Source organism: Malurus melanocephalus, unplaced genomic scaffold, assembly GCF_030028575.1.
Source record: "Malurus melanocephalus ecotype Western Australia unplaced genomic scaffold, MMel_1.1 scaffold_239, whole genome shotgun sequence".
Taxonomy (NCBI): Eukaryota; Metazoa; Chordata; class Aves; order Passeriformes; family Maluridae; genus Malurus; species Malurus melanocephalus.
In genome coordinates, this window is record NW_026623471.1 from 203,457 (window position 1) to 228,172 (window position 24,716).

At 41.1% G+C, this 24,716-nt stretch overlaps 2 protein-coding genes across 6 annotated transcripts in view; one reads left to right on the forward strand and one right to left on the reverse strand.

Annotated features, from left to right (window-relative positions):
* The first annotated feature begins 3,328 nt into the window (after positions 1–3,328).
* On the forward strand, positions 3,329–17,420 carry ZRSR2 (zinc finger CCCH-type, RNA binding motif and serine/arginine rich 2). Of its 4 annotated transcripts, none has more exons than XM_057375104.1 (11): positions 3,329–3,404; positions 5,095–5,174; positions 5,318–5,414; positions 5,710–5,818; positions 6,133–6,219; positions 8,461–8,499; positions 10,596–10,711; positions 13,482–13,695; positions 15,952–16,007; positions 16,181–16,290; positions 16,927–17,420. In XM_057375104.1, exons 1-11 carry the CDS (start codon positions 3,358–3,360, stop codon positions 17,418–17,420), a joined length of 1,449 nt encoding a protein of 482 aa, XP_057231087.1. In that variant the 5' UTR covers positions 3,329–3,357. The 4 variants fall into 4 exon arrangements, with proteins under 4 accessions (XP_057231087.1, XP_057231088.1, XP_057231091.1 ...); XM_057375105.1 differs by having other exon boundaries at positions 5,321–5,414; XM_057375106.1 differs by lacking the exon at positions 3,329–3,404 and adding an exon at positions 3,801–4,088.
* A 4,687-nt stretch (positions 17,421–22,107) lies between these two features.
* Positions 22,108–24,716, reverse strand: part of AP1S2 (adaptor related protein complex 1 subunit sigma 2) — a 29,825-nt gene continuing 27,216 nt past the window's right edge. Inside the window, exon 5 of one of the 2 annotated variants that reach the window (XM_057375109.1) lies at positions 22,108–23,926. In XM_057375109.1, coding sequence (XP_057231092.1) covers positions 23,879–23,926 — 48 coding nt within the window. In that variant the 3' untranslated portion in view covers positions 22,108–23,878. The remainder of the gene's footprint in view (positions 23,927–24,716) is intronic. The other variant, XM_057375111.1, reaches the window with a different exon arrangement.

Consider the following 24,716-nt stretch of genomic DNA (forward strand, 5'->3'; position numbering starts at 1 on the left):
CAAACCCAYACTTCCTGCATGTCTCCTAGTCAGCATGTATTTTCTGGGTCCAACAAATTCAGGCTAGTGATTGACTGCCATCTCCCTTGTGTTCTCTTATGTCCATTTTCATCACCCCTGAAAAAAAAAAACAAAAAAAAACAAGATATGTAAAATTTCATGACAAAAGGTGCCATTCTTCTCCTGGAGCATATGGCAAATAYTGTGGTAAGGACAACTTTTACATAACCTGTATGGTTGTAAAATGTATCTTTCTTTTTTTCCACAGAGGGCTTGGGCATACAACAAAGAGAGTGAACACTTCTTATCTGCTTATGTCAGCCTACAATGGCAAAAAAATACAAGAAATTGAAACCAGAAGAGCCACAGGGAAAGGATGTTCAAATGTGTGCCAAACTGAGTTAACTGCACTTTCACTCAAAGCTGCTCTACTCTGCATGCAGAGTTCTGTGCRTACATCTTGAAAGACACACAGAGATTTATAGTGCAACGTGGTGCATAACCACATGGTACATRACTGCAAGTTGTAAGATAAAACTTTCTCTGTGCTGTGCTATTTTGTGAAGTATAATTTGTGCATCCAGTGCAACTTTCTTCTCATAATGGGGTTCACATGGCAACAGACCATGCAGGGCTATTTTTCTTTAGAAAATACGGAAGTGTGGCAACCTGAAGGTTGCCACAAAAATAAACTAAGCTTGTGAAGCTTCATTCAAAAATGAACTAAGCCTGTGTTCTATAATTCCAGTGTGAGGATTAACAGCTACTGACTGGAATGCAATATTACTTTGGATATGTAAGGTATGCTCTTGCTGGAATGGCCATATTTTTTTCTTTCTGATACTGTATCAATTACATTGTATGGAAGTCTGCTGCATGAATTTGAAGATCAAGCTGCTGTATGTGTATAAATTAATAAGAATAAAAAAATGCAGAAAAATGCAACTATTGTCTTTCCATTTTGAAGAGAATGACAGCTTTTCCCAGAATCATTGTGGATATTTGTAAGAGCTGTTATGTTCTGTGTTTTCTTAAAATGAGATCCTATTTTTTCTTGCTGAAATATCTAGGCTTAAGATGGTGCCTTCCCCAAGAACATTGGAAAACTGCCATGATGAAACATAGCATACTAAAGAAATAAATGATTGAATTTCTCAATTTAGACTTATAAATAGTTTAAAGGAAGGTTAATATTATGGCACTTCCTCTGTTGAAGGAAGGAGGAAAGTTATAGTTGTAATTTCCTAATGAAATAAGATTATGAAACACATTTGGCTGTATTTTTCAAAACTTTCATGGGTGTCAATGGTTCAACAGTTGTTAAATGCACAATACTGCCATCTTCTGTATCCAAAAAACCAGCAAAATATGTGTTATTTTACATGTATGTTCTGCACAAGAAACAATGAAAGTACTAGTGATGACAACTTCACTTTAAAATCGAGTCTAAGATCTGGCACACAAAACAACAGCAGAGAGTTCATGGTCTGAATATTCATTGGTCAAGTGGCAAATGYAACTGCTGACTATAGCAGTCACATGCTTGCTTTGAATAACTTCACTGAGATTCAGAGTAAGTAAGAGGATACTCATTATGCTGTTAATGAACAGCACAGTCAATTAGTCAGGTTTTGACAGAGCCTGCTGTGGTGTGCTTCATTGTCGGTGGCTCCGGCTGTTTATGCAGTGTAGTACCTCTAGGATACAGGAAATAAGCTCCTACATTGTGGTTTAGGAGAATAATTCAGACCTTAATCAACAATGTACATTATTAATAGCTATGCAAAACATGCCCAAATGAAAGCTACAAATACATTGCTTCTGAAGGCTGCAATCTGTCACTCCTGTCACAGAGGAATTGATTACCGACAACTTGTGTATTTCCAYCCATCATACCCATGAGGGTCTGTGTGGAGTAGTTTCCTGCCAGGAAATGTGTTTATAATCAGGTCAGGTACAATGCCTCAGAGATGATGATGGGAATACATCAGAAGGGTGAGCTAAATTGATCAATCTACCTCCCCAGTGTGCGGCTGCTGCTGCACTGGAACTATGATGATCCTGAATGGTCAGAGGCTGTGGGCCAGGGCAGCCACGCTCACAGCAGCCAAGGGACACMTRAGAATTCACCYCATGGCAGGCACCAAACAMCCCTTYCCCAGCACAGCCAAGACAGCTCACAGGGCACAGTCACTGCCCAGAGCCTCCTGCAGGTACTGCCATGTGCAGCAACACCCAAGAGAGCTCAGGCACYGCTGCACAGGCACCCCATTACCCAACAGGGCTCATGGAATCACACAGAATCAGGAAAGGATGAGGGAATTGGGCCTGTTCAGCCTTGAGAAGACACGACTGTGGATGAGAGACCTCATCTACATACATGAATATCGAAAAGGAGTTGTCAGAGGGCAGACAAGGCTCCTCTCAGTGGTGCCCAGCAATAGGACAAGAGGCATTTCAGGAAAACTCATCCACAAACACCAGAGGTTTGTGTCCAAAAATGAGACAGAGAAGGCCCATAGCTTTATTAATTAACAAAGGGAAAGGTCATGGGGCACAGGGTCTCTCAAACTGCTAGAGGACACAGCCTTCTTTTTATTCTAATTTCCCGGCCACATTTCCCTCTCTTTCCCCACTGGCTGAGGTACTTGAGAAGACTTCCCGAATCACCTAACACAGATCCCCTGGTAATGCGCATTTCCCCCTGCCCTTCTTCCTTGTGTCTCTTTGTTCTTTTTCTTTAAGACCAGGAATTTAGCAGACTCTTACTGCTTTAGCAGTAAGCAACATTTGATGGCAATTAATGGAATTCCTATGGAATTATGGTTCCTCCCATTGCTTCTTTCACCTATCAGTAACTGGCTTTATCTATCAGCAGGCCTACAGTTTGTTTATAAAGACACCTCCCTCTCATTCCTTTCAGATAGAAACTGATGCACAGGAAATTCCAGCCACGAGGAAGCACTTCTTTACTGTGCATAACTGAGCACTGGAACAAACTGCCCAGAGAGGTTCAGGAGTATCCCACATTGGAGATGATGCTCTAGACACAAGAACGGTCTAGACACAACCCCGTGCCCTGGGATGGCCCTGCCTGAGCAGGAAGGYTGGACCAGACTGTGGTCCCACCCAAGCTGACCCATCCTGTGATTCTGTGACACCSGAACGTTCAGTGCACTCCCTCGCTTCTGGTCTTTGAAAGAGTTTGGAGCACTGGTGCTGCCTCTCCGTGCCCTCAGTGCCTCCCCTCAGAGCCGGCCCCGCTCGCAGCCGCCCCTCAGGGCCCCGCGCGCCTGCCGGAACCGATYGCGCGCCCTTCCGCCGCGGGGTCACGTGACGCTCCGTCGGCACCGCAAGATGGCGGCGCCCATGTTGGTGCCCGAGCCCCCCCTGGGGAAGCCGAGGTGAGGCCACGGCAGGGCCGGGACCGGGACCCCCCGGGGAAAGGGGAAGGGCCCGCGGGTCCCTGCGAACAGTGGCGGCCCCGTMCTGGCCGGGACCGTCCGAGCGCACGGTGGCCGCGGCTGAGGCCCGGCAGTGGCGCAGCTCGGCGCGGCCGTGGCCCGGCGGGGCGGGGGGAATCGGGCTCGGGGGTTCGCGGGCCGAGAGCGCGGCCGCGCTGGGGACGGTGAGCGGGGCCGCGGGCGGGGGGCGCTGCCGGTCCCGCCCCCGGCCGGAACCGGGGGGAGCGGCGCCGCCGTGCCCACCCGCCTGAGCTGCGGCGGGGCGGGGTAGCGTCCCGCGCCCGGGGAGCGGCGGCAGCGGCGCTGTGAGGCGCGGGGAGGCAGCGCGATGTGCGCGCCCGGGCTCAGCCCCGTCCGGCCCCGCCGCACAGAACGGGATCTCCCGATGCGGGTCTCCAGGTGTTTGCCAAGGCCTTGCTCCGGTGTGCGGTTGGCGGGGGAGGAGGACACCAGCCCTGGGGCGCCGCTGCTCCGTGAGCCGTGTGCCCGTCTCACGTACTGCGCCGGCATGGCAGTAAGGGGAGTTTCTCTGTCCTGAAACGTAGGGAGCTGGGAAAGAACTTCTTGATTGTCAGCCCTGAGCACCTGCTGAGGCATGCGRTGCATTTCAGGCAGGGACACAAGGTGAGAAGCGGCCAGGTTGGCCGGATCAGAAGCAGAGAGCCCTGGTGGGGACATTGCTCTGTGCGGGCAGGTGCTGGTCCCRGGACAAACGCTGTGGTGTCGCCTTGGCACTCACAGGTGTGCAAGTGGTGAGCATGTGAGCAATCCTGAAAAGGATTGGAGATGTGGAGAAGTTCTGGCTGTCGGAGTTACACTTGTGTAATCTCTTGAAATTGCACACTCCAGAAGGGGAAGGTTTTGATATCCCATCAGCATTTGGTGCAGCACAGTGACAAGAGTTGAATATCATCCCTTCYTCCTATTTCTCCATTATGAACTGGCTAGTAAGAGGAAAGCTAAAATAAAACTTGACAGAAAAGAGGTTGCTTTGAGAAGGCTTTTCGACTCTTTAGAGGCATTTTCCCCATAGTGAAAACGTGGTGCTRTTTGTAGGCAGCTAGTCAAAGCTGTCAGACAAACAAGGAAGAGTCTGGCCAAGCTTCTGTAGCAGAAGAGCAGAGCTTAGTATTGTCTGTGGGGGCTGTGGATTATGTTTTGTTAGCTGTTGCATTGAGACTTCTGCCTGTGGAGAATATCAAAGGAGAAGAGAAAGGACTTGAAATGTCTTATCTTGTAAAAGACTARAATGTGCTGAAAGATTTGCCAGAATTGTAGGATAGGAGATCCCCAGGTTTTTCTCCTTGAYCTTATCTAGTGACCAAGTTTCAAGAACTGAGGGAGATTTCTTGGAGTTGGTGATGATACCATATACTGCAGAGCTCAAAAAGGGTRAGACCCTGTGTGTGGTGCCTTGTTGCTGCTGCCCACATGCAAGTCTTAACAGCACAGCCACAGATTTACAGATGCCATTGTCRCATCAGATGCTGCTGTGGAGTTTCATATAAGTGCCTGTTAATTTTCCAGTTTGTGGGATTTTGTATTGCTGAAGGAAATTTTAAGTGCATGTAGAACAGTAAAAATTATTTGTTTGGCTGTATTAACATAAATGATGTTCTCTCATCTTCAGCCATCAAAAGTACAGAGCTATTCTGAAGAAAGAGAAGAGGAAAAAAAAGCGGCAGGCGCTTGCCAAACTAAGGGACTCAGGTAACTGATTTGGTACTGTCAGTGGAACTAGAAGTGATTGTTTTTTTTCTTTTCTGTCTTTTTTTTTAAAGATACAATTTTGTGTATCTTTGTTGGCTTTAGTGCCCGGTTACGTAGATGCATTGAATTGTGTTTTTCCTCAGAAGCTGCAGAAAAAGATGAATCTGTGTCTGAGGAGGAAGAGGAGGAAGTAGAAGAAGAGGAAGAAGAAGAGGAAGAAAAAAAACTTGAGGCAGAAAGGTGAGAAATCTAGAAAATGGCATATATGCAATAAACACTTATAGTGTTCATTCCATTTTGCTACTATGAAAAGTTTGAATATATTCTGTGRAACACAATCTTTATTGTATGTCAGGCTACACAGTCCTTTCCTCTAAAGCCTCAATGATTCCTATGGGATTTTCTCTTTTAAAGAAGATTAGATAAGATGCAGTTATTAGTAGAGTAATAAATTTGAATTGTCTGTATGRCAGTTGCATCAGTTATGGGTAGTCATTAAGTGAGTGGTCTAAGTGGTGTCTGGTTTCTTTGGTAGACAAAAACTACATGAGCAGTGGTTGCTGAGAGAAGAAAAGGCCCAAGAAGAGTTCAAGCTAAAGAAAGAAAAAGAAGAAGCTGCAAGAAAGCGTCAAGAAGAAGARGAGGTATAAAGATGTAAAAACTTACAGTTGTGCTTGGCAACAAGGTAGACTTAGTGGAATACCTTTTACTATTTTGTGATGGACCCATTTTTCTTRATGCTGTTGTGTTTGAAAGCATAGGCTCTCCTGTCTTTCATTTAGAAAAGCAAAATCAAAAAGAGAAGAAAACAACAACTCTTTWATAGGGTTTTTGCCAGAGATTTAGTTGCTTCTGACTGGATGAAAACTTAATGGTCAAGGAGTTGTAATGCAGCCATGATAGTTTTGACTTTGACTGATTATAAAGCATTGTTCCTTAAATTTCTTTTATCATAAAGAGGAAGATCAAAGAAGAATGGGAAGAGCAGCAAAGAAAAGAGAGAGAAGTGGCACAGCAGAAGCAACAGGAGAAGAAGGAGAGAGAGGTGATTCTTGGTGGTGGGAGGATATACATCTTATATGTGATATGATTAGATGAAATGGTTATGCATGTAGAAGAGCAATTTGTTATAATTAGCAAATGTGTTAATTAACACATTCTGTCTAAGTTACTAAAGTATTACTCAGTGTTAAAGAGCGTCCAGGAYGTCCATGTACCGTGATGTGTAATAACACATGTCATTGTTCACAGTATGTTATTGTTTAAATCAGGTAAATAAGAAGGCACACTGCCAGTGCAGGTTCTGATATGTGCCCTTTCTGCACCATGTGTTAAAGATAATCCTTCCTTAATGTCCCAGTTGAACACTGTCATTGCTGAAGAAAATGCCCAAAGAGGACATGGAATATGGAAGTACACTGCTGCTGTTCCTTAACACAGTTCTTAATCAAAAGATGTGTWACAGCTCTTCTTTACCTGACTCATCCAACAGGACGTATCTTTTTTTTCAGAGCTCCTTGGGTAGAATAAAAAATAATATTGAAGATAGGAGTCATTGGTAACATTCTGTTAATTATACATTCTTAAGTTTTAGAAGTTTAGTGACCATGATGTAAGATGTCCTGCACAGTTATCCAATGTGAGGACTGGCCACTTACTTCCACAGAAGAGTGACTGCAGCTTTCTAGGACGTGATCATTTTAGATTCTCCACAATCATAAAAGTCTCCAGTCATTTCACTGGGAGGTGTCTTGCAGCTGTGTCTGGTAGCCACAGCAGGAGAAGTGCCATGAGCAGACAGTTCTGTCTCTCTGCAGTTCATAGTTGGTTGTGTCACTGATTATGTAACATTTGAATGAAGAATGCCAAAGAACAGCAGTTGTTGTATTTCCTGTCTTAACTTCCTCAGGTGTTAAGTGTCTGTTTCTCTCTTTGCAGAGTAGGGAGAGAAAACAATGCWGGTGTCCTTTATTTAAGATTGAGATACAGTTGGAAGAGATGAACCATAACAGCAGGATTTTATTCCTCTCCTCTCTTTGTGTCTGGGTTTGTCCAAGCCCTCAGTGGGATAACTTGTGTGCCTGAACTAGATGAAAGCAGCTTTCTTTTTTTGCTTGGTTGTTGGATTTTTTGCTTTGTGTTTTTCTGTAAATAATTTCTGTTTTCCCAGTAAATAATAACTGGGATAGTGAATTAAATTGGCTCATAGAGGGCATTGACAGGCACCCAGAGAAAAACTGATTACCCAGCTAGGAGTGGAACCACCCATTTCAGCAGCAGAAAGTTGTTTGTTTTTGCCTATGTCTCAAAACACCAGTTTGTTCAAATTCTAACAGTACTTTAAGAAAAAAACTAATTTCCCTCCCTAAAATACAGGAATAGATTTTCTGGTTTGATGGGTGGTGGATGTTTGAGGCATTTTTGGGGAGAGTGGAGGGGTGGTTTTGCCTGTTTTTTGTCTGTATGGTTCAGGGTWTTTTTGTTTCTTTGTTCCATTTCGTTTTTATTAGGATGGATAATATCTGACATCCTTGGTGATCAGTACCAGATGCTGTCTGAGTCCTCATCTTGAGGACTTAAAAATTTTTATTTGCTCTTTTAAAATTTAATGAATCCCCTTCCAAATTAGAATACTCCTAGCATATTTTCTTGTATTGATTATGYTTAAATGTCTTTTTTCTTGGAATGTCATAGAATAATTTGTTAGAAGTAGTGTCCAGCCAGTTGTGGAGTGGTATTGTTTTGCTCAGTCCACTTAGGAAAAGGAAGGGAAAGAATATCCTCTTTGCTTTCCTGTATTTGGAAGGCTAGATATGGTTAACTTATGTTTAAGTTTCCTAACAGTTACATCTCTTGCTTTAACAGAGGCTTACTAAGAATTGTGTTTTTCTGTGTGTCCCACAGAATGTGTAAGTTAAAACATTTAGTGTAACCAAATGATTATGGATTTCACTGTARCCAGGCTGTGTCCTAGAGCAGAAGATAGATTTAAGGATTAAATAGTTCAATGATAGTTTTGAAAAAGAAAATTAAACTGTTTTTGTTGTGTACCATTTAGTTTAGAAAGTCATCTACTTGAGAGTCTTGTCTGATGTATCCTTTAACAGCTTTGTAGTACATGAATTGATACAGAGCCAAGGTAAATCTCCTGTTTTTAAAGCAAACCCCATCACACTTTCATTATGCATACTCACTGAGCATTGTAAATTAGGTTCTTAACTGAAGAAACCAGATGTTTTRCGTGTCCTCAGGGTTTTCACTAGTCCTGTGTTTGCACCATTTATAGGCAGCTGTGCAGAGGATGCTGGATCAAGCTGAAAGCCAGGTATGCTCAGATACTCTTTGAAAAAGAACTGAAAAGTAATTTAATTTCCATCCGGTGTTTGCCTTCTAGCATGCTGTCCATCTGCTCTCAAGAACCTAATGGCCTGAATAAATTTAATATATAGTGGCTTGCATGAGCTGTAAACAATTATTTACTGGGTGGAACATAATTAAGCATATTTGTGGCTGGTTGGTGGCAGTGCAGTTGTGCATGCTGATGACTGTTCAGGAGGACTGAGTAAAAATAAACCTGGAAATACTGCTGTGTGCTGTTAAAAAACACTGTGCTTGATGGTTTATTTGTTTGTTGTAATTCTAAATAAATCTGTCAGTCCTGGGTGGCAAGATAAACTTGTCTTTTTAAGCAGATGTCAGGCTCTAAATAAGAGGATTCAGTGGTAGAGAAGGGCACAGATCCTTCAGGAAAAGAAAAAAAAGGTGGGGGAGGGAAAAGCTTGCTGCTTGGATGCCTGGAAGAGCATGGATWTCAAGCTGGCAGTGTGTAGCTAAGAAAACTGCAGTTTTCATTTGAGATTGCCTTAAAGAATGATTTGGCTTTTTATCCCTGTCACATGATTAAACTTATGAAGATTCTTGCTCTGTTTAAACCACTGCATGAATCTGAAAAATAAGTTTTAACYTAGTTATCCATTTTCTATTGATTACTATAGTTACATTGGAGTTGTATTTGGTTCCAAATCATGTTTAAACCGTTCTCTAGGTAGGGAATGTAACTGTTTCATAATATGGGTAGGAAACTGCTCTGAATTGCCACCTGCCCAGAGCTCAAGATATATTAGCAGTCATGTCTGCGAACCACTAGGCAGATATGTGGTATGTCAGAGCCTGCATTATAGAATCAGTTCAGGGTTCAGTTAGTGCTGACATAACAGTGCTGTTCCTAGTGATAGAAAATTAYGGCTGCAAGTCATGAACAGAACTGKTAGCTGGGTCAAATGCTGCTTGTGAATAAAGAGTTTTCAGTTGATTTAAAATAAGAACTTAGGCCAGTCACCTTTACAGATTGGTTAGAATGAAAATTCACTTTTTTTAAGTTTGTGTCTTGGTTGTAGTCAGTCAAGGCTTGCAACTGGGTAAGGTTATTTTGAATTATAGAACTCTTAATGACCCAAGAYGATCAGTATGGACACTTTTACTTCCAGTGCTAACAATTAATTTGATTTTTTAAAATTCTGGTCTTTGTTAGGTTACTTTTATTTTAACTTTTTTCTAGGTGCACATAACAGTGGCAATGCTGAGCTTGGGGCTGTTGTACAGAAAAATAGAAATAGTTCAAGGTTTCTCTCTGCCAGGTTGTGGTGGTTTTGGCTGGGKTAGAGTAATTTTTTTCATGGTGACTAGTATGGGGCTTTGTTTTGGATTTACACTTAAATTAGGGATGAGAATGTAGAGATGTYTTTGCTATTGCTGAGCAGGACTTACACAGAGCCAAGGCCTTTTCTGCTTCTCATACTGCCACACAGGTGAAAGAGGCAGAGGGTGCATGGTAGGTTGCTAAGAGACAAAGCCAGGASAGGTGACCACAGCTGACCAAAGGGGTATTCCAGACCATCTGATCTCATGCTTAGCATATAAAGTGGGGAGAAGAAGAAGGAAGGGGGGGGACATTTGGAGTGATGGAGTTTGTCTCCCCAAGTCACTGTTACCCATGGTGGGTCCCTGCTGTCCTGGAGATGGCTGAACACCTGCCTGCCCTTGGGAGGCAGTGAATCAATTCCTGGCTTTGCTCTGCTTGTGTCCCTGGCTTTTGCTTTCCCTATTAACCTGTCTTTATCCCAATCCATGATTGTTCTATCTTTTACCYTTCCCATTCTCTCCCTGAGCCTTCTGGTGGGSCTGTGTGCAAGTGGCTGTGTGGGGCTTGGCTGCTGGCTGGGGTTAAACCACAACACAGGAGTTTAAAGTGAGACCCAAGGCACTGGGCAGCTTTGAAAAACAATACTTTAGATAGGTTCTGCTTGCCTTGTAGAAACACAGTGCTCATAATTGCATGTGAATTCAGTTGTTTGTTTGATTTTGACACTTCATTTGTTTACTGTTTTCTAACTTCCGTCTGTTTTAATGTTTCTTCCACAGCTGGAGAATGGTGTGAGTTGGCATAACCCTGAGCCTCCAGAGAATCTGGGAACAGAGAAGGATAGAGCAAATTGCCCATTTTAYATTAAAACAGGTTCCTGCCGATTTGGAGACAGGTAATCCATTGAATATTTACTGGGATGGAAGTGTGTTGGGGAGATGAAAGGGAGGCAACTTCATTAGGTSATAAACAAACTGAATTTTATTGCTGTATAAAATACTTTTGTGTATTTGGATGTGGATTGAGAGCAGAATGTTGCTGGGCTGGAATGGAGCTATTTATGGTTATGGCATGTTATTGATGATGCATTCTGGTTACATCAGTCAGACTGAGTTTTGATCCAGTAGCTTTGACATGGATATATTCTGACAGAATGTATATGGTCTGTTCTTAGTACAGGTCTGATATGTCAGATGTTARTTTTTTATATTTTCTAATTTGCATATGCTGTATTGTCTAAAAGATTAAATTGCAGATGGATTAAAGCAAGTTAAGGTAAGTCTGTGCAGGTGTGAAAGTTGTCAGTTAGCTTTCAGAGTTGTTACTATTTGAATATGTGATACATTCTTTCTGGGTTCTGGTACAATGACAGGGTACCCTTTCTCAGGAGGGAAGTGTAGCAAAAGGCACAGAGAAGCTCATCAGGATGGTTAGAGATAAGCAACAGCTCTGTAGAAGTGACTGACAAGTTCAGATTCTGCTTTCAAAGAGGRGATGGAAGAGGACTGTGGTAGATGAACAGCAAACTCAGGAGTAGGGTGGGAATGATTATTTGCAGTGTAGTCAGGTGTCTCTGGGTGTTTTATCAGCTTTGAAAAATAAAGGACTTTCTCATATAAAACATATGGCAAAATGTCTTGCCAGAGGACATAGAGGAAGCCAGAAGTATAAATGAGTTTATGGAGTACACATTCATCTGTGACCAGGAATGATGACCCAAATGCAGCTTCTAGCTAAAAAGTCCCTGATATTTTTTTGTGCTAAGGACAAACAACAGCTTGGCAGGGAAGGACTCTGATATTTATTACATGAATCTTCAGCAATAAACAAAGTTTTTTTTGCTAACTTGTATCACTGAAACATGCATAGTCCAGCTGAATTGCAATTTTATCTTAGGAGTAATTTGCTTCACTGTGATTTGTATTATGGATAATTATGAAATAATTCAACTATACGGAAGMTTCAAGTTCACATCCTTTTTTTTCTATTCTAAAATATGTGTTGAATTCCATAGTAAAAATTTCATCAGCTATGTCACTGCAGAAAGCATTTTTTTTCTAATGTCTAGGTCTTTGYAATCTGCAGTATTTTTGTTTCAGTGGTCTTTAATGGAGGTAACCTCCATGGATTATTTATGGATTGCATAAAATTCAGTTTTGCTTTGAACTTTGCATTTGAACCATAAATAGCCCTTGGAAAATAAATGCTGAGAAACATCTTACTCTGCCCTTTTCCTTTCACCCCTTGCTGATCTCAGCYACCTCTCTTTCATCTTCCTTCTTTTTCCTCACATACACGCTTCCTTCACATTCTGGTCATTTTAAACTCTGGTGCTGTCTGTAAATTGAAGGACTGGTACAGCTAGGGTAGGGCTGGAAGGATGGAAGAAGTTGTAAAAACCTAAGAGCCAGTGTTACCAACAAATAACTGTTGAATCTTGTCAAAGCTCTCTGTATCTTGAAGAAGCTAAAACTGGCTGAGTTTGCTACTGTCAATTTCCCCAGTAATTCAAACCCTAACATTTTGCAGTAATATTGGATTCTTGAATCATTCATTTTCCTTGGGGTTCCTTTTGTTCTGTCATGTGTACAGACAATATTGGTTACATTTCATATTTTGAATTCTATTATTGAAATTGAATAGCAAAAGGAAGCAGCTTCTAAAATGTAAAAAGAAAATAATCATCAAATTAATTGTCTCCTGTTTAGTTCTGGGTTTGCAGATTGGATTTTTTTTTTGTTGTTTGCTTTTTGAAGTCTAAGGGTGTCAACCAGAAGGTGASAGTCAATTGCTGACTGACTGGGTRCAGAAAAAACTTGTAGCTGAAGTCYAGGTTGTAATTGCCCATTTTGAGACTGATCTCCCTGCCGTTTGTCTGTGCTGTGCCAGTGCTAGTTAGAGACTAGTCTGGATGTTTTTCTGATCATGTCATGAAAATGAGAAATGTGTTGGTGAGTGCATGACCCAATTGCTTGGGGAAGTATTGAATGGGAATCATAAACCACAGTGACATAAACATGGAGGACATCTGTGTTCTCACTGGGTCTAAGTCTAGGGGAGARCTGTATTTCAGCACATTAGTGAGGTAGCATGAATATTTTGAGGGAGACAATATTTTTATGGCTGCCAAGAAGATGCAGATTAAGATAAGACTAAATTTATTTTTTTTTTTTTTAGAAGTAGAATACCACCAGTCTTGTACTCATCCAGTTGCAGGTCTAAATGTGCTGTTCTTCCCTCTCTCCACCCCCATATGATGATAACAACTTCAGTAAAAGTTGTTCATTTTGCAAAAAGAAGAGCAGGAACCTGCTTTAAAATCTCTTCATAGAAAGGCTCCTGACAATCTTTTACGCCCTTCAGAAAATGGGAACCCATTAACCCTAGCAGCCTAAAAGAAATTGCTTCAGTTCTCATTGTGTATATCTATTTAGATATGCTTTCTTAAGCAAGAATRTGTTTGTTAATGGCATTAAGGAAGCAGTAAGATTCAAACTCAGTCCAAAAGATTTGTTTTAGTAATTGAAATATCTTGATCTTCCACTAATGGGTTTTCTTTTATAATAACTGAATTGAAAATGACAAGTGTTTGAAGCCTCAGCAGATRCATTTTCTGCTGAAAGTGCCAATCCTTCCACTTTTGTCTCTTCACTGTACCTGTCCAGGTGTTCTCGCAAGCATAACTACCCCACGTCAAGCAAGACACTGCTCGTGCGTGGGATGTTCATCACTTTTGGCATGGAGCAGTGCCGGAGAGACGACTATGACACAGATGCCAGTCTTGAGTACAGTGATGAGGAGACCTACCAGCAGTTCCTGGAGTTCTATGAGGATGTGCTCCCTGAATTTCAGAATGTGGGAAAGGTGGTTCAATTCAAGGTAGGAATCTAAGTTCAGTTTATCAACYTTGAGAAAAATTCTGTCCAGCATGCCCCAGCTAAATCCTGTGTGTACTAGGGAGCAATGCAGTGTCCTTCCAGCCAACTGTGCATCTCTCATGTCACYTGTAGACTTGTCACTGCTCTTACAGAGTGTCATCTTACTTTGGGTGAGTCTTCTCTCTTATTCCCTTGAACTCTTATAAAAGCTTGTGCTTCTATATTACAAGTTAYTCATATTGACATTGCTCAGCAGCCTACTTATCTCATAGTCCTTTCTTTCCTTATCCTGTGCTAAGCCCCAGAGGGTCCATTAAGACTGTTACAGTMGACATCTGGCTACTGTATTTGGGCCTAAGGAATGAAATACTGTGGGTATGAAATGTATTTGGAGTGTACACTCCAAATACATGTCATTTTAGGACTGGCTGAATAAAGGAAAATCAGATTAAAATGAACTGAAAACATAGCAGAAATTTCAGTAGAAAGAATGATATAAAAGGTAAGTTACATAAATGGTCTTGAGATTTGTCATTCATSCCTAATTTGTGTATTTGGTTTGCTGAATGTTTTGCACTGATTTTTTCCCGTTTATWTTGTTTTTTCTTATGGTGAAAAGGAGGGATCTCTAAATGGAGATCTCAGAGATGAATGATGTGTTAACAGTCCCATTTTGCCCCAAAATATACAACATGGATGGTGAAATCTCCTTGTATGAGAGAATCTATGCAGCATCTCTTTCTGCTTGCCATTCCTGAGTGTTTTCGTGCAGTCGCCAGGAGGCACATGGTGCCTTTTCTCCTTTTGTGTTCATCTACTGACAGCTGCCTCAGGACTGAGATGGCATTAGCATTTCAAGCAAGAGGAAAGTAGAGTGAGTTGTCAATRGTTATATAATGAGCTTTATAGGTAAGAAACCTTCACTAGTTTGGAGGAGTATCSCTTCCACATTTTGACTCCTGGGCTATTAGCAGGCTGTCCTCTTTACTAGAAGACAGGATGCAGATTCCCTATGGAGCATGGCTTGAAAAGCCTTACCAGCCAAGTCAGATCCTTGGCTTTGTACTGYTGTTCTGTGCAGCTGAGCTATGCTGCACCTGCTTGGGTCCCCGTGGGTTACTGTGCCATTCCTTGGCTTCCATGGCAGTTGTRCAACAGCAAAGTGATTCTCATGGACATTTTTGCTACATTAGAGATGCTTTGGAATGACACTTTGGCTGCAGGGATCTTAACTGTCAGTGAGCGTAGCCTCTGTGACTGTTTGGAATCAGATTATACACACCTCTCTTTCAGCTGACTTCCTTTTCCAGTGTAGCCCAAGGTTTGATTCTGGCTGCTCTTTCTGGGAAGCTGCTCCAGAATCTGGAAGATCCTTACAGAATGCTCTTCCTACCCAAAAATGTCTATGGCAAAATCATTCTCACTTGTTCTTGTGTTGACACTGTTTATCTCAAATAGTTTGACTTCTTATCCTGTAATATTTAATTATTCAACTGATTGTTATTGTGGGTGAAGCCCTTCCCTGATCCAGCATACAAAGAAGTATTCCCTGAGAGTCAGTCAGGGTTCAGGGATGAAAGGAACTGCTAACCTCATTTGCTGTGGTTATTGGAAGGGGCCTGTGGGCAACAGAGACTGGAATCACAGTTCTGCCATGGAGAACTAGTTCCACCTGCTTGGGCCTGTCTGTCTCAGAATCTTTTGGAACTCGCAGCAAGATTTTTGAAACGTAATTTGTGTTACCTTTCTATATTTTTGTGAGCTTTAGACACACTTTGAATGCTAAATCATTAGGAAAAAAGGTTTTTCAGAAGTGTACAGTGAAAGACGGTGACTTCAGCTTTTTGAACCCATTTCACAGGAATGCTGTGAAGAAACACTGCTCTAGAGTCTCTTACTGTAATGAATCCTTCATTTCTACTTGAGGATAYTACTAATTGTTGTCAGAGCAGGATTTGGCTGTTGCACAGTAGAGTTGGCCCAGACAAGTGCAAGGCAATGGAGTACAGAGCTGTACTGGGGACTAAGTGAAGCCAAGGTTCCAGAGTTAATCAAAGCATAAAGCTGGAAACGGTCAAACATAAGCCAGAAAGGCTTTTTTTCTTTCTATTATTTGACACTAGGTGCTCAGAAGAAAATCATCTCTATGTTGACATGGATGAACTGTCTTAAATAGGAATGGCCCATCTCAGAATGTGTGAGCTGCTGTACAGCATAAACCTTCCACTGCCCTAATGTCATATTTCCATCCCCTCAGGTCAGTTGCAACTATGAGCCTCACCTGCGAGGAAATGTCTACGTCCAGTACCAGTCGTAAGTACTCGCAGTCTTACTGTTAGCACTAAACTCCAGAGCCGAGTAATGAATGAGAAGTGTTTGTAACATCCATGCAGTTCATTCTTCTTCTCTAATGGGAGCCCAGAATTGGTAAGGGGTGTCTGAAATGATTGCGTGATGGTAATGTTGTCTGTTTTTACTTGTTAAAGGGAGAAAGACTGTCAGGCAGCTCTGGCTCTGTTCAGTGGACGATGGTATGCAGGCAGACAGCTTCATTGTGAATTCTGTCCTGTGACGAGGTGGAAAACTGCTATATGTGGTGAGTCTTGGAAAAGAGAATATGTGTTATTGTAAGAGTACTCATGGAAGTTAAAAAGAGGGATTAGTCTGTAGCTTTCAGATCCACTTAATGTTGTATTCATTTCTGTTTGGAAAACAAATGTGCTAACTTGCTTGTGTAGAGCTAGGAAAGAAAGGGAATATTGCACCAYGTCACATAAGTGTCTGAATTGTTCTAGTGGATTTATCATAGTCTACAAAGGAAGGTTTGGATTCTAGCTTTGAAAACAATAATCTTAAGGTGAAACTGCAGGAAGTACTAATTTATCTCTTGAGAAGTAACAGCGGTTTCTGGACTATCAACAGCTCTTAGCAGTAGCTATCACTTTTGACTTACGTAGATTTACCTTCTTTGATTAAGGTAAATGAAATGTAATGAAATTAAATGAAAACTTAAGTTTGTTCTAAGTGAAAACCAAACTTTCATAGCTGTTAAAAGCTAATTCCAAGGAAAGTACACAGTGAAAATTAACCTTGTGTGAATTAAAGTGAAAGCGGTCAGATGCACGTTTTTCTGTTTGGAGAAGCAAAATTCAGTTTATTCAGTTTCTTCCAGTAGGTACATAATGAAGAAAGAGATCTGGTTCATAAAAAAGCAAACCCTAATCTGTTGCAGGCTTATTTGAAAGGCAGAAGTGTCCAAGAGGGAAACACTGCAACTTTCTTCATGTTTTCAAAAATCCAAACAATGAGTTTTGGGAGGCCAATAGAGACATTCGTATTTCTCCTGATCGGACTCATCAGTCATCTAAAAACTCTGAGAGGAGAAACAGATCGAGCCATCGTGAYGACTATTACAGCCGGTCCAGGAGAAGGGGCAGCCCCAGCTCAGACCATTCTTACCGGAGAAACGGAGAATCRGAGAGGAAAAAGAACCGCCGCAAAAACAAAAGGCGGCACCGGTCGGGGAGGTCGAGAAGTCGAGAGAGGAGGAGGTCTCACAGCAGGGGCAGGAAGAGGAGAGGCCGCAGTCGCAGCAGGAGTCACAGTCGGACACGCAGCAGGAGCAGGAGCAGAAGCAGAAGCAGGAGTTCCTCTCGATCCAGGAGCAGGGGTAAAAAGAGATCAAGCAGCAGAGGRAAAAATAGTGAAACTCCCAAAACAAAGTGAGAAACACTTTCATAAATTACTAATTGATCAAAAATAGAGCTGACAAAGATCTTTCCAGTAGGGCACCAGATACATATGAATTTCAAATAAAGTGTTCTTGCACATTAAAATGTTTCTTCCTAATAAAGGAACCTAGTTTTTACTGTGTGCGAAACTTGAGAAAATTTGAAGTTTTAAGTCCTATAGAAGGTGTGAATGTCAAGTACTCTAGCTAATCTGTCCCTCTGAACTGCTGCAACACCAGGATGCACACTGACTACAAATAGAGAAGTGAAGCCTCTTTGGTATATGCTTATTTCTGTTACGTGTGTGTGAAGTGTTTACTGTCCCTGTAAGGAGCTAGTGCAGAACAGCCAGTGTGTAGGAAATTCACACCCCTGCACACTGCAGATCCAGGTCTGTGTAGATGACTGTCATTTGTATTTTTCATCTGTTTATGGGAAATCTCTTTCTAGACAAAATATAATTGTTTTATGAAYTGGAGAAAAGGGATCTCAAAGACATCAGTGTTTGATTGTACAATACTTGCCCAATAGGAGCATTTTGGTCATGAGTGTTGGATTTTTCTCTGACTGAGCTGCTGAGCTGATTGCTTGTCAAGATTGCAGTAGACTAAAACCAAGAAGCAAGTACACAGAGAAACAATCAGTTTATTCAGTACTGTAATCCCCAAGTAAGAGTGGAGACCATGCAACTGTAATCCTCAAGTGAGGTTATAGAAATACTTTGCATACCTCTTGGTTGCCCACCATTTTTAGGTGAAAACAAGCTGCTGAACCTGTGCTGGAGGGGTGGAAAGTGTCCATCTGGGAACCAAAGACTGATTGTGAAGGCTCAATCAAGACGGCTGCAGAGTGGCTAAAGAAACAGAAGGGTTTATACATGAAATACTATTTTATGTTTTTGGGAGAGGAGAACTTAAGAGCCTTTTTATGTTTATTTTACAAACAGTTTTAAGGCACCCTACTGCCTTGTTTTTTTACAGCCAAGGTGAAGAGTAGGGTACATAAAAATGAAGTTATCAGGACAAAACTTCTTTTAAATGACAGCTATATTAGCAAAGTACCTGCAGTTAGATAAATCCTTACCAATATTTTTTCACTTTTAAATAACTGATTTGTGCTGTTAGATGTACTGTATTTCACGTGGCTTATCTTCAGGTTTTTAACTTGGGTACCTCATGGTCCTCAGACGCTTGGAGAGAGCTTGTGGCACCGAAGGTGCAGGTACCCGGAACGGTCTGCAGAGATTCCTCCCTGTCTTTAGCCTCTCCAAAGAACTGGGCTCCTGCCTTTAGAGAATAGATCAGACCCTGTGAGTTAGGAGCCTAAAGCAGGCATGAATTGCTCCCAAATAGGAATTCATTACAAATCCCAACAATGTGACATAAACTCCCTTAGAAAATCTGGATATCTGAACTTTACCAATAGCATTCGTCACAGCAAGAATGTTTTTCCCCGGGATAGTTTTAAGAGTGAACATTGCTTCTGGATATTATATATATATATTTTTGCTTTTCTAAATGCATACTGCACCTAGCATGCTGATTATACATTTTTCCTTCTTTCTTCATGYGTAACTTGTCCAATATGGAGTAATACAACAAAAGTGATGTTCAGTTCAAACCCAACTTTCACTATATATTGTCATAACTGTAGGCAGAGCTGTAGCTTAGTTAATTTGATTAAATGTTTTTGTTATTAACAGATGTAGGAATTGTAATTTAATAGCATAACTTTTGAAATAACTTTTTTGAAAGGCATATTTCAAAGGATAGACAGCACTAAGTTTTTAATTCCATTTGAGAAATTTGTGACTGCCAGTTTCTCATAATGAACCTTTTTCTCACTACACCTTAGAGACAAACCTTCCCTTAGGTTTCTGTTTTTTTCATATTTGCTCAGTTTTCTCTCTGGGTCACTTGCACARCATATGGCAAACTCTGGTTCAGTTTGCCACTTGTAACATCTTTCTTTCCCTGGGGCTGCCCTGCTTTCTACAGCTCTCTGGTGGCAGAACTGATTTGTGCCTGTGCAGATGCTGTGCATCCCAGGTCATGCAACCAGACGTCACAGAGCATTATCTCAGCAAAATCARCTGTCCAGCTCAAGTAAAAGTGGTGGAGTGGGCGGTGGGAACCTGTGACCAGTCAGGTGAAATAAGCAAACCAGGCCCCTGTGGGATTAGAAACTAAGTGCCCACTAACACCCATGTGAGAATTCCATGGGTAATTAGGCTCCTTGTCCCCAGAGTTTTGTAACAGGATCTGGGAAGCTGGCTGTATTTTAAAAATAAACAAAATACCTGCTCAGAGATGCATGTAAAAATGTTAATATACTTTATTTCTGCTACTACAATGGCTGAAGCTTCAGCTTGTTTTTCTTGAGGTCTGGACCCAAATGTGCTGGCTGTACCTGTGCAGTRTAGGACTGGTAGCTGTGATTGCCCTTCGCTTTCACACACTATTTATTATACAGAATCTGAGAGCTGTAGCTCTGACATTTAGCTTGCACTTGTTAGCATGAAACCTGGGATTCCACCAGTTTTCTAACTTCAGAGTTCGCATTTTTCAGTATTGTTTCTCTGCTTCATAACCTTAAGTAGTGTTATATGCATGGTTTTCTGTTTCCTTAYTATTATCTGAGTGAGCTATTTTATTCTGGAGAGACAGACTAGAAGTTTCTTTTAATGTTAAGCTTAATTATTTTCTTTCTCAAAGGGAAAGAGCCCCAGAAGAACACAGACGTATTTAAATTTGTAAGAAATAGCCTGTTCCCATTGCATGCTATTCTGCCTATTCCACAGAAAAGGACCTTACAAAGTGAATTAATGTGGGCCAAGTTTTGTTTTGTCTTTGATGACTACTTAAAAGCAGCAGCTTTCAAAATACTCTTTTTCAGTTGTGAATTCTGCAGGGATCACGGAGATGCTTTGGAGTAATTCTGGCATTTACACAGAAGTTCAGGGTGGTAGTGCCAGGGCCTGCCAGACCCATTTCAGTCAGGATGGGGAGGCAGTGCTGCTCCCGCCCTTCCATGGAGGAGGAACAGCCCAGCCAGGGAACAATTCTGCCTTGTTCAGCAACACAAGGGGAATAGGGGAGCSCAGTGGGAACCCCTGTAGGCACAGGAACTGTTACTGCCCAGCAGAATTAAAGACATCAAGGAACTGGGCTTGGCCCCTCGCAGCAGAGCGCTTTCCCTCCAACTATAGCTGGTGGCCACCCTCCCTGAGATTTGACTGTCTGCCTGTCCAGAGCAGCAAACCCTCATCACAGGTGAGGAGGGGTGGCACCATCTGGRTGTTGAATGCAAGATATTTCTTATGGACACCCACAAGGCCTTCCATCTCTGGCCCCAGCCCTTGCATATAGGGCACATTGTCCAAAATGCATCCCACGTGACTCCTCTCCTAGTTTTATGCCCCGTGATGGCAGCATGGCTATTTTGCATCCGGCTTTGCATTAGAACATTTGGTGTATCAGAAACTGCCCTCAAGTTTACCAGTGACATTCCTGTACACTAAACAACTTGGGTTTTTTTATTTTCTAAAGACATGCAAGAGCCTGCTAAAAGATACTATTGCTTCCTGTCCTGGATCAGCACTTCTTACAAAACATGAAAGATGAAGTCTATGCTACTTAATAACCTAAATGCTTAATTTACTTTCTTACATCATCCAGAATGCAGCTCATTTTGCTTGCACTGTAAGCTTGTAATTAAAATAAACCCATTATTCCACATACACTCCTGCTCGGCACTGATGGATCAAGTGAATTCAGTATCTATCGCTGAAAACCAAAACTGATGTGATGCAGACAGGTAATTTTGTCAAGCCATGGGACAGACTGCAAAGCAAGATAAGGGTAACCCATGGTACCTGTGAACYTGACAGAGGCAGCCACAGGGTGACATCATTGTGGCCTTAACCCAAAAGGGAACAGAAGTGGTTTAGGAAAGCCTCTTYGAGTTAAAGACTTATGTCAGTAAACTTGAAGACACTCAAGACAACAATCAACTTGCTTGAACAATCCAGAAATTCTAACTTAAATCCCCCCACCCTGCCCTTCCCCACAAGACAGGAAATTCAAAAACTAGAATTTTATTTCAAATTAATTTCAGAAATTCCCAAAGATGGGAATGCTTTTGCTGATAACATCAAGCAGTTCAGTTTTTTTGGAAAGGTAGAGAACAGATTCATCAGGTATTTTTGGTTGAGACCAGGACTGTAATAAATGTTACATTGATTTGCTCAGAATTCCATGAAAGAACTCAATTTCAGTCTGTATTATCCAGAAATCTCTCTCAACATGTGGTTTTATTTTCAAATGAAGTGGTACTACCCTATCAAATTAACATACACTTAAATAAATTTCATGTTTAATGTGGCAAGCTTTCAAAAAACTTGCTAATTTATTGCTTTCTCTACAATTTAAATGGATGTAAATAACTTAACTTGGACACAGTATACTCAACATTTTTTAATGAAGTGCTCAAGAACAGGTTAAGCACTGTAATAAAATTTCTCTTTTTTTTAAGCCAGCACTGAGTGGCCTCTTCTTTCCTCTGTGAATACGGGCACTAATTACATATAAACACAGCAATGGTGTAAAAATGGACATTTATTACAACTAAACCAAAGTGACAGACAGAAGTCAAACAGTTGGTCACAATCACAACAAAGCTTAATCCAGCCAAGCACATACAAGTGACAGTGTAAACTTTAAAAACATGTTTAATACATACAAAATTGCTTCTGGTTTGACTTAAATCAATTTTACCACCCCAGTCTCACATACAGGGTCCTTACACTACTATTCTACCCTCATCTATCCCTGCCTGCTGTGCACTGGGGAAATGCCCTGGGACAAAAACAGTCTCTGGTACTCTGGAATCTCTATGTGTAAATTCTAGAAAATTCTCATGGCTTTAGTTCACAGACAGCACCCTGGCACTGCCACAGGAGTGGCACACACAGCCCAGCCCCATGAGTATTTATGCTGGGGTCTGGATCAGGGGCCCTGCAAGTGACAACAACGCTGCACTTCTCCTTGGGCTGGGTGCTACTCAGCCCACTCTCCAGCAGCACTGCCAGAGCTAAGCTTTGTGAAAACATGGCACTACTCAGGCGAACAAACCAAAAATCCCAGTGGAAGTCTGGGTGGTGAGGGAAGAGACAATCCCCCTTCCATGAGGACAGGCAACAGAACTTGGCGACTCCCAGGTGTAGACTCCCACTGTCTCGTCAAAACCACACATGGATCATATTTCCTCAAGTGAAACAGGCTTAGTTAGTAATTACTGAAAGTCTGCTCAAAGTGTCAAAATATTACGGGATATCAGTTTACATGATTTGTAGTGAATATACTATACAAATCTAATGTTTAAGAACTCTCACTGCAAATTAGTTGGTTCAATTGTACATCACACAAGAGTTTTGTAAGGGATGTGTCACATGTTTAAGGTGTTGATCAAGAAAAGCAGTTAAATGACATTGACACTTAGTGTGTCCTAAAGGTACCTATACACTCAATAAAGCATAACTATAAAACACCAATAAATACAAATTAATTAGTAGACTTCGAAAGAAAATAATAAAAGGTCCCTTTTGTAAAGCTTCTTTCCCATCTTGGAAAGTATCCAATTTTCATTATGCATCTCTCTATTCAGTTAGCAAGTTGACCTTTCTTGTGTTCATGGTCAAAGCAAGCTAATATCAGACCTAAAAACAGTTTCCTTATTCGGTCTGGGTTGTTCTTTTTTCCTACATGCATTCCCTTTTGAGTRTAGTAACTTGCACAGTTTTACTCAAGGTAGCTACACTAAAATACACCTTCATGTCTAGGAAGTTGATCAGTTTTCTTGCAAAAAGCAGTTATCACCTTAACAGTTTTTACCAGTTTGATATGTAGATCCTGGCAGGATTCTTTGGTATAATGACAAATTCAGTRGTAAACAGATATTTTGAATCTTTATGCAACAACTGAAATAAGTGGAATAATCACGAGTGGCAACTAAAATGTAGATGAACAATTTCTTTGGTTGCATAAACACAATTTCTACACCGTAACATTTCATATTTGGAGTTGTCCATGTAGTTTTTTTTTTCATTTAGATAGGCTATGCTTATGTCATCATAATACATTTATTTCCTGAAGTCAAGTTTGCTTATAAAAAACAGTACACTTTTCAAAGTCAAATGCAATTTTCCTATAAATGCAGTGAAGGGAAACACTGAGTCAATTTAAATCTAATTCTCTTTCATTTATAAATTTTGAACTTAGGTTTCTTGTTCCCTTTTCAAAAAAAAAAGTATTTTTCTTGTAGGCCTGAACGAAGCAGCTTAGCAGAACAGTAATACTGACAAACAGCATCTTACACCATTAGCTAAACATTACAATGAAGGCAGTGAACATTTACAGTATGAAACACTGAGATGGCATCAGCTGAAGAGAAGATTTATGTCAATCCAATTTCTTCAAGTACACTACGTGGGGTCTCTGCTTCCTACGGAGGGAAAATGTGAGACAGTAGTAAATGAACACTGTTTCTATTGAGCGGCACTCTACATGAGTTAGTATGGAAGATGCTGAATTGAAAAAGCAAGCTGAAAAGACATGGAAACATGGAAGTACTGCAGTTTGCAAACATGGTATTAGCTGCACTCTTCACAGAGCTGTTAATTAGATTGTCATGGTTCACAGGAATAGCTGGTAGATTTTACTGCCCKTAAGCGTAACAAAAATAAAACAATTCAGATGTAGCAGCAGGGAACAAATCACAGCTGGGTAACAGAGATTGGAATTGGGGAGGGATGGGGAAGGATCTTGCAAAGGAGTCAGTGATTTTTGTGGTGAATTGTTTCAAGGGTCTCAAAAATCTGCTASGGAAGAATGAGTAAATGGGAGAACGAAACTACTAATGCAACTAAGATACAGTATCCCRTAAGATCTTTATAAAGAAGTCTATTTTTTTTCCTCCTCATTAATCCCATGCTTAATTCATAAAACCAGGTCAAGGAACCTTGGTATGCCTGGTGTCAAATTGATCCCATACCGAAAGGGAGGAATTTTCAGGACAGGAATTTTATTACTCCACACCAGGCATAAAGTTTTAGGTTAATTCTATGCTTAGGAAGCTTTCCTTAGATTCAGAACAAGTTGTTTAGCAATAAATTCCAAAGAATTATTATAAGTTTTATATTCATTATTTCCACAGCATTTAAAAAGAAACAGTTTAAACTAGAAACTTTAGGCTGATGTTTTCTGTAACTGTTAACAATGCCAYAGTAAATAAA